Source organism: Macaca fascicularis, chromosome 13 (genome assembly GCF_037993035.2).
Source record: "Macaca fascicularis isolate 582-1 chromosome 13, T2T-MFA8v1.1".
Lineage (NCBI taxonomy): Eukaryota > Metazoa > Chordata > Mammalia > Primates > Cercopithecidae > Macaca > Macaca fascicularis.
The window spans coordinates 84241963-84251871 of NC_088387.1; the positions used below are offsets into that span (position 1 = coordinate 84241963).

Here is a 9909-nt window from a genome sequence, read left to right on the forward strand (position 1 = left end):
AAGCCTTGGTACTTAATCTGGCCTGCTTTACCTCACAGAAATTTGCCTGGAATTAACTTGAAAAATTTTTTTCACCTAATTGGTAAAACTGGAAACTGTAAGTCTAACCATCTGCCCACTCCCAGCTCATCCAGGAGACATGCCAGCAGCAGATTCCAATCAATTTGTAACTTCAGCTGAAATTGTAGCTAATTATTGCTAGATGTGTAAATGTATTCCTACAAAAAAAATTATATCATGAAACTAAATTATCTTGAAAGCTTATTGCAAAAAGATAAGAAAAATCACTCTATGCCTATTAATTACAATTGCCTTCCAGCTAATAATCACACATCAAGTTTAATCATCTTTATTTTTGTCAATAGAATTATTAAGGCAGGATGTCCATTCGCTGATATAGAGGTCTATTAAAGGGAATCTTCCTATCGTGTTTGCTTTCTTTTGCCCATATCTTGGACTTTTACATTAATATAGCCTAGTTTGAAAATATTTTCATTTAATAAGCAAATAAGCAGAAGTAAAAATCTATCTAGGAAGGAGAACTTATTCTTGAGACAGGACCAGGTTTCAGCAGTCATATTTTGGTTGGCCCTTTCTTTAGGAACTGCACCAATTCCAAATCATGTCTTCCATGCAGGACCTATTCTTATTTTGCAGATAAGTGAACTGAGGCACACAGGTGTCAAGTCACTTACCCAGTGATCATCCAATTAGGAAGTGAAAACTGTCACCTTTCTTAACTCTTGACACCCTGTTCTTAACTCTTGGATGCACCCACAACATGTGGGAGATTTGGAAAGCATCAACAAGGAGGTGGGAAGGAGAGTGTTGACTTAGCAAAGATGCTCAGAGCTGAAATATTATTTCAGAACCACGAAAATTAACTAGAAAAAAATAGAATCAATGGAGCGGATATGTTTTAAACAAACACAATTAAAGACTAATAGTTCAAGCTATGTTTGAGTTTTATAAGAGTATAAAACAAATGTGCTTCCACACAGATAATTTGAAAAATGACACATTAAAAATAATGTACAAAATACATCAGAATACTTGCTTGCCTTCAGAATAATTTCAAAGGTTGTATGAAGTCATTTACATAGCTTTTTTTTTTTTTTTTTTTGAGAGTCTCGCTCTGTCACCTAGGCTGGAGTGCAGTGGTACAATCACTGCTCACTGTAGCCTTGACCGCTTGGGCTCAAGTAATCCTCCTGCCTCAGCCTCCCTAGTAGCTAGGACCACAAGCATGGGCAACCACGCCCGGCTAATTTTTACATTATTTGTAGAGAGTGAGTCTCCCTTTGTTGCTAGACTGGTCTCGAACTCCTGGGCCCAAGCAATCCTGCCTGCACCTCTCAAAGTGCTGAGATAAGCAGCATGGACCACCACCTCCAGCCTTGTTAGCTTTCATACTTCTATGTTAATAGTATGCACTTGTAGTATAAAAATATAGTAATTAAAAACTTTACCAAACGGATTTTAGAACTCTAATATTTTAATAATCAGATGCAAAGTATTATGTTACACTGCAATTTGTAAGGTGCTAGTAAATAACAATGGAAAATGACATTTTAATATAGATTATGGCACTTAATGTGTAAAATTAAAGGTTAACAGAGATGAGAATCAAGTATTCTAAAATGGCATCAAAATGTTGACTCTAGAGTATGAAATGTTTTCCGAAGAAATGTCTGAAGAAACATTTCATTTCCATGTTCTAGTTTTAATTTTTAGATGTAGAAATTATGATTTACTAAATTAATTATAATGCTTTCACCATAAATCTAGCATATATATTCATTTACTTCATCAGCAGACCCTTATAAAATGCATAACTAATAAACTCCGGGAAGTTATGAAAAATTTTGCAAGGATAAAGATACATTACAAAAAAGCCCAAGGTTTAAGTTTCCTAAGAGAATTGCACTGAGACTTGAACTAGTGATCAGATTTCCTACAGTGTCCCGGAAAACCTGGTACTTTCAAAGTGAATTCTATTGTTCATTTCATCAGGTTTTCATGGTTTTTTTTTGTATTTTATAATTTATTTTAAATTCAGGGCTCCCAGGTGTTTGGCTTATTCCCCAATGTTGGCAGCACTGATAATCTGGCCTTCGTTTTTGCGTGAAATAGGCACAGACCAAGTCTGAGAGCAAAGAAACCCCACACAAAAACAAAATGCTTGCTCAAGGCTGAAAGGTTAAGATCCAAGATGCCGAAGCGACAGCCCAGCAAGTGTCTCTGGTGAAATTCTTTGCGGTTTGCAGGGACCAGCCGGGCCGAGGCACCAAACTGCCTGTTCCCCACGCACCCCACAAGGGGCAGCGTGCGAGGAAACACCGGCGACCTCCGGGGCTAGGGCTTCCGTGGCGCAGGGTCAGCGAGGGATACACCCGGGTAGCCACTACGGTCCGCAGCTCCAGCCCCGGGAACGCAGAGCAGCCCTCACTGGCAGACTCAAGCTTCGGCAGGGACACACCGACCCGGAAGTGCAGTCGTCCCCACCGCAAGTACTTCCGCTTCCCTCCGTAAGTCCCCGGCCCGGTCCGGCCCCCACCGGCTGAGCCGCCCCCTCCCAGACTGCGCACGCACCTGTGTTCAGTGCTCCGAACTTTCAGCGGTCGGAGAGCGGAGACTAGGACCTGCTGGCGGGCAGTGGCGGGCGGACAGTAGTCCCGGAGTCCGCGGGTCCTAAGGTCCCGCGCTGCGGCCGTCGCGTCCTGACCCAGATAGCGGAGGCGCCGGGGGAGGAGCCCGCGGCCGCTCGGCCCGCCGCTCCTGCCCCCTCTCGCGGTGGGTTCAACTCTACCGGGACCGGCGCTGGGTGCACCTTTTGCAGAATAAAATTGCACACCGCTGGGCGCTTGGCTCGCGCCGGACAGTGTGTCTCGGCGGTCGCCTCCCTTCGAAGCCAGTCGGGCCCTTTTCCGCCGCCTGGACTCTGGGCCTCCGCGCTAGCCCCAGCGGGTTCCCTTTCGCGTAGCTGCCACTCCGCACGCCCACCCCCAGCTCGCTTCGTTCCGGCTCCCAAATCCACTCCCTCTCCCCTAGATTAACCCTTTTTCTGTGCCGTTTCTAGGCACAACCTTGCACTTTACTCCGCACGACTGAGTCAAAGGCAGACGCCTTGCACTAATTACTGATATCCGCAGCCCCGTGTTCATAGCTTTAACTCACATTTTCTTTTAATGAGAATTTTGCCAGCCTCTTCCTTCTCCCCGCCAGAGTTGCCTTTAGATGAAATCCCCTATTTTTTCAGATGCCTGACATTTAAGGTTTTACCCAGCTTTTTGTGGTTTGTATAATGAAACTCACTCTACTAAATACACCCTTAAAAACTGGGCCGGGCGCAGTGGGTCACACCTGTAATCCCAGCACTTTGGGAGGCTGAGGCAGGCGGATCACCTGAGGTCAGGAGTTCGAGACCAGCATGGCCAACATGGCGAAACCCCTATCTCTACTAAGAATACAAAAAATTAGCCGGGCGTGATGGTGGACGCCTGTAATCGCAGCTACTCGGGAGACTGAGGCAGGAGAATCTTGAACCCGGAGGCGGAGGTTGCAGTGAGGCGAGATCGTGCCACTGCACTCCAGCCTGGGTGATAGAGCGTTCCCCCCCCCCCCCAAAAAAAAGCAGTACATACACCCCTTCTGTACTGTCCTCACCTTGAGTATTACTGCCTTAAGCCTAGGTTTGCATAACAATCTCTAAACTTCCCACCAATATATTGAGCAGAATTAAAAATGGGTACACTCTTTCTTAAAACAGCAACAACAGACAACACCCATAAAGCTATGAAGAATCCAGAAGGCTTCTTTTGCAATCCATATGCTACTGCTTACGGATAGGGATTCAGGGATTCTATAGGCTCTTTAAAATGCTTTCTTGAGCTTCAAGCAAGCCGCATTGAAGAATAAGTAAGCCTGGCCATGGTCATTTTATTAAAAGTAATTTGTAGCCTGGCGCAGTGGCTCACGACTGTAATCCCAGCACTTTGAGAGGCCGAGGCGGATGGATCACTTGAGGCCAGGAGTTCGTGACCAGTCTGGCCAATATGATGAAACACCATCTCTACTAAAAATAGAAAAATTAGCCGGGTGTGGTGGCACACTTCTGTAGTCCCAGCGGCTCGGTAGGTTAAGGCATGAGAATCGCTTGAACCTCAGAGGCAGAAGTTGCAGTGAGCTGAGATCGGGCCACTGCTCAACAGCCTGGGACAGAATGAGACTCTGTCTCAAAAAACAACAAAAAAAAACCTAAGTTGTATTTGGGAAAAGAGCAGACTAATCTTTAATCTCTCAGATTCGAAACTAGTAAGATACAAACCCACTTTCACTCCTATTTATTATGGTTTGCAGCAACCTTGCGATGTAATACTAGCTTCATTTCACTAGAATACAATATGATATAAACCGATCATGCAAAAAAAATTTCTCTTTTAGCAAGATTTAGATACCAAAGAAACTTGACTGTCTCTTCACTAATACTTAAAAGGAGCTTTTTAGTATTTAAAACAAAATTTAAGCTTTTCCAGGAGCCCACTGATTTTTCACTGCTGCATCCCCAGCACATAACACGGAAGAGGCTTGCAATACAAATGTGACGTCTGGACTGTGACCAAGGCCTTACCAGTCGATTCCAAGAGGAAGATGGCAGCTGATACTGACTTGATCTTCAAGTTCAGGACATAGACTGTGTCACACTTGCTCCTTTCCAATACCTTTGTTTCTATTCCTTGACCAGTAAAAATTATCTGAAAGGTAGAAACTCAGGGACAGTGACAACCATTGACCTTGGCAAAGCTGAAACTAAATAGCAAAGACAGGCACCATCTTTACCAGGTACTGTTGCAGGGATGACATTAAAAAGAAGAAATGATTCCCCTCACCACTGCTAGGAAGGTTCAGTCTAAAAGGAATAGCTGAAGGAAAAACTAGAACACACTAAGAATCTCAGAGTTACTGTTATTCATCAGAGCCAGTACAGCATTGCAATCATTTGGGAGGAGTGGGTACAGACCCTTCACGATTTGCCCCAACCTACTTTTCCAGCTTTTCTCCACGACTTCCACCAGACATCATTCTACACTTCAGCTCTAGCTAAGCTAGATCGTCTCCTCCACAAGCTATATCCTTTCTATCCTGTTCCTTGTGCCTGGAATGTCCTGCTGCTTGCCACCCATCCAAAACTAATTCATCCACTTCAACCTCGTTCCCTTGAGAAGGTATACACTCTCTCCTTCCCCATAAGGAGTATTCATCCATGCCCCATCAAAACTTAAGGAAGGACCAGGAGTTTAAATGAATACAAAACACCTCCCTGCTAGCTTACAGCAGACCTCTGTCATGTACGCTGTATAATTACTGCTTGCCAGTGACTGTGTTTGTGAGGCTGTGAACATCTTCAAGGATCGTAGCATTTATCTTTGTATCTTGAGAACCTGGCATGGTACACACCCTCTATATGAGATAACTATTTGAAAAAAAAAATTTGAAAGTAATATGTACATGTGAGGGAAAAACATGAGGAAATGTATAGTCCTTCATTATAGTAATTTGAGACAGGTGTGTCTTTTTTTTTTTTTTTTTTTTTTTTTTTTAGGTTTTATTTGAGTGGTTTTATTTCCAGGAAGCAACTGAATGGCAAAGTTCGTTTTAACCCTGTAACAGTTACCAATATGCTATATAACTGTTCAGTGTTCTAGTTCCTTCTTGTTAAGTATTTCCAAATCTTATTAAACTTACACTCTGAATTTCTTTATTTGTAAACTTAGGGCTGAGCTGCAGATATAATTAGCACCATATACAATCCCCAACCCCCACTTCAAAACAGCAGAATCAACGTTCTTCATTTACAGGCTGGTTTTAAGGAAGTATTTTAAGGAAGGGGTTAAGGAAATATTTTACTGCAAATAGCTGGGGAAAAAATTTTAAAATTAAGAACACCCTAACCATTAAGAGAGGGAGAAGTGCACAGGCAAAGAGCAGGAGCGGAGGAAGAAGTCTGCCAGGTGTAACTGAAGCTGTAAGTTCCCCGAATCATTTGTAAATGAGGAGGAGCAAAGGGCAGCAGCAACAGCAACAGCAAGACCATTTATTGAGTCTTCTACACAGTTTTCAAGCTTCGTTCTTCGTATGAATTATCTTATTCCATTTTCCCAACAATCTAATGAAGTAAATAACATACAGGTGAGGAAACTTGTCCCAGGCCATGTAGTCAGTTTTAGAGACAATAATCAAACTTAGCTTTGTCTGATAGCCTTTTCTCTTAACCTAGCCCAGCTTGGACCCCCAGACCCTGCCTTTGATAGAACACTTGAAGGGGCTCTTCATAGCACCATTTACAAAAACATCATAGCCCTTTTAATGTGATATTACATCGTTTGTATCCCCCACTTCAGTTATTTAGGGTTCAGCTTTCACTGCTTCCATTAGAGAAGAAACTGAATTCTCAAAACTGATCATTTACCCCACTGGGAGTTTTCTGCAGTTTACCACAACCTCTAATCCACAGAGTATAAAATTATTTTGTCTTCATGATATTCAGGTTAGGCTAGGAATGGAATTTGGGGAAAATAGGAATATAGTACTATGTCTGATGTAGTTTTTTAAAAAATTAGGCAGTCTCTAGAACACAGGAAAATTACAAAAAAACATTTCTGAAAAGAAACTAACTTGGACTTTCTAAGGGAAAAATGTTTTCTCTGAAAAAAGCATTAGGATAAACTTATTAAATATTTCCATAGACTGATTAGTGCAACAAATTATTAATCACTTAAATCCAATAAAATGGTTGGCCTAATGGGTGAACAAATTAAAAATGATATTTTAAAAAGATACGTATGAAAGAAAAATTAACAAGAATATTTATGTTATACTACTTAGCAGTTCAATGTTGAATCAATTTATTAAAAATATACATAACTCATTAGGATATAGATTTCTTATTAGAAAGTTTCTATTTCATTAGAAACATTAAGTTTTTGTTCCATGAAAAAAGTCATTTTCAGAAAGGCATGTACTAACCTTGCTCAGTGGTTTTCAGCAGTATTTCAGTGACGATTCAAGAAAAGAATGACGTTTCTTTAGAAATTATGGAAGATTTTTTAAGTCTCATTCCTCCACTAATTTTCCATGACCTTTGCAAATAAAGCACAGCCTTGGATACAATCTAAAGTGGAACTTGACAGATTCAGAGGAAAGAGTGGTTTTGCCCCTCCCTCTGCGTTCTTTCTTCATCCTGGGAGACGATGTTCAGGGAGACTCTTGACAATATATACATCAACTTCACAAGCTAAGGTCAGTTTCACTGGGGCTAATTAAAAACAAAGGTGAATGTTCATCATCATCAGACAAAATGTTGTTAACATATGTACAAAAAGTTAAAATAACTGGATGTGCCTAATTACATATCGTAATTGGAAAAAATATTTCATTTTGGATTTGGGTGGTAAGTCAATTTTAGACAATATTCTGCTGGGAAAAATTGGGGTTAGCAGTTTTCCAGACTTACTGTCTTCAGACTATACCAAGAAAAGTGATTTTCCCTTTAGGAGCAGATCCTTTTCAAGAAATTGTTCAGTAGACAGAGCCCCTGGGTATACAAATAAATAAATAGAATCTACTCTCATATATTGCAATAGAGACACATTAATTAACCAACCATTGTTAGAACTTTTTGAATTTTATAAAAATTATACTTCTATCATTATTAAGACACATATTTGGACTCCCAGAGAAGACAGTCTAGAAAAAGTTGAAAACTGAAACACTACTGTAGTGATTTTAGAAGAAAGCCTGACTAAAGAGAGTAACGAACCCATGTGTATTGTGATCCAAAATAATTTTAATTGGATTGTTTGGAACATGGGACATATCATGAAAATTATGCTAGAAATGGTGGTTAATTTCTGTGAGAAACCCATAAAACCCTTTATACCCTATGTGATAACATACCGTATGGTTTGGCACTGACTTCAGATTTAGACCTGCTGATGTCAGGAAATCATTTATCTGTTGCTATGGCCTTGGCTGCTTCCGCTTACAAAACAAAAAACTGAACTTGTCCCTGCCAACTGCTGCAGCTGATAACTGTCCAATGTCAAATGATCAGAAAATCCCCACCCTCCAGCTCTGACCTCCACTTACCAGCTAGTGCAAAAAGAATCCTTCTTACCACCAGCCACAGGCTCTGCCAGGCTTCCAGCAAGAAGAGAATGACCCATTCCACCACAGCACTCTTTGACTTTCTCACACGAGACAAAGCAACCCTTAAGAAACAACTTCTTTAAAGAAATAACAACAACAAAAAAAAGACAATTCCGACAGTAATAACTTCACATTTATTTCTCCTAGTATCATAAACCCCCCATTTCTCAAACAAAAGGGTGCTGAGAGGAACCTTTCTTTGAGACATAATGAGCAGCCAGTCACTCATTGTACAAGAAGCATAACTCAAGGAGTATGTGTATTTAATAAATGAAAGACTGTTAATAAACTAATTTGAATAATTCAGATATTTACCTACAGAAATGCACTAAGATTACAGAGTGACATTACAAAAGCTCAAAATATTTTCATAAAATATTAAACAGTGAGAATCCACATTAGACATCGAGGCGCTTTGGGTATTTTCCTTCGCTAAATCTGTGCGATTATGAGATGCGGTCGTAAATAGGTAGCATTATTTTCTCCCCTTTTAAAGAAGTAGAAACTGTAAAGATCTTTCATCAAGATAATACATTGTTAACATGGCTTAGGTGAAAGCTTCAAAGGCATCTAACATCCAAATGAAAAATAAAAACTTCAGTTGATTCAAACACTTTAAAATACTTCGGTACCACCAATTATCCTTCCTAAAAGAAACTTCCACTAACCCTGGCTCCCCTCTCAGGCTAGCACTTCCTTATTTAACAACCTCCACTAGGAAATACCTGCAGTGTCCTCTCACAGGCTTCACTTCCTGACTTCTGTCCCATATACCAACCTACTGCAGAAACCATCAAAACTTCTCTTTCCTAGGAGGGCAAAGGTCTCCTGGTTTCTCTTTTGATGTCTTTGGAACAGGGTTTCTCAACTTCAGTACTATTGATTTTTTGGACAGAGAATTCTTTGTTGTAGGGAGAATTCTACATTGTAAGATGTTTAGCAACGTCTCTGGCCTCTGCCAACTAATTTATGTTAACATGTAATTTCACGGCATCTAAGCCCTTAATTAACACTAAACAGCACAAACACAGGTACATTCTTCTAGAGATTTAAAAAATGCTTCTATAGGCTTGTTAGGCAATGCCCCAGTATTGAAAGACTATCCTGTGAGATCTTAATCTCTAGATTTTGAATAATTTTTCTTAAAAGCATGGGCCATGTCTTAGTCATTTTTCTACCCTTAGTACATAATATTCAGTAATGCATATCTTGAATGAATGGATTTATGGATAAATAAAAATATCCAGATATCTGAATTCTTCACTTTTAACCAGAAGTTTTGGGAAGTTTTCTGTATGTGATCAGCCTATGTGATTGCTAGTTCTTTTTTTTAAAATTGGCTAATGCCAAGTAAGATAGCTTACAGAGGAGAAAGACCTCTGTAAGTTTGGTTGGGAGCATGGAATTGTAGAGAAACTGAGAAAGGAGAAATGAAGTTTCCAAAAATACTTGGAAACTTTTTACTTTACCTTGGAGACCTAAATTTTGTCTAAAGATATTTCTGTTTTTCAAATTAGCTCTTCTTGTCAGAATTTACTATCTAATGTTTTGCATTATTTCTAAGTATGCGTATGCCTTAAAATGTTTGTGTCACTGGTTTTGTTTTGCAAGGCCTATTAAATCTCTTATGCAGTATTCATAATTAAGATTGCAGAATGAAAGATGGAGGGGTTATGTGCATATAAACTGACTGAATTATTG

The 9909-nt window shown here is 40.1% G+C and overlaps 1 protein-coding gene across 9 annotated transcripts in view; it reads right to left on the minus strand.

Annotated features, from left to right (window-relative positions):
• The window catches only part of RMDN2 (regulator of microtubule dynamics 2), an 85720-nt gene extending 78547 nt beyond the window's left edge, over positions 1-7173 (minus strand). For 4 of the 9 annotated variants that reach the window (XM_074011925.1, XM_005576103.4, XM_074011926.1 and 1 more), the window contains exon 1: positions 2593-3004. Coding sequence is in view for 3 of the 9 variants with exons in the window: in XM_005576102.5 (XP_005576159.2) it covers positions 696-706 (11 nt within the window). In the remaining 6 variants the exon portion in view is untranslated. Of the gene's footprint in view, positions 1-695; positions 885-2592; positions 3005-7026 lie in introns of those variants that run through there. The other 5 variants (XM_074011923.1, XM_065527171.1, XM_005576102.5 and 2 more) reach the window with 4 other exon arrangements.
• Between the last annotated feature and the right edge of the window lie 2736 nt (positions 7174-9909).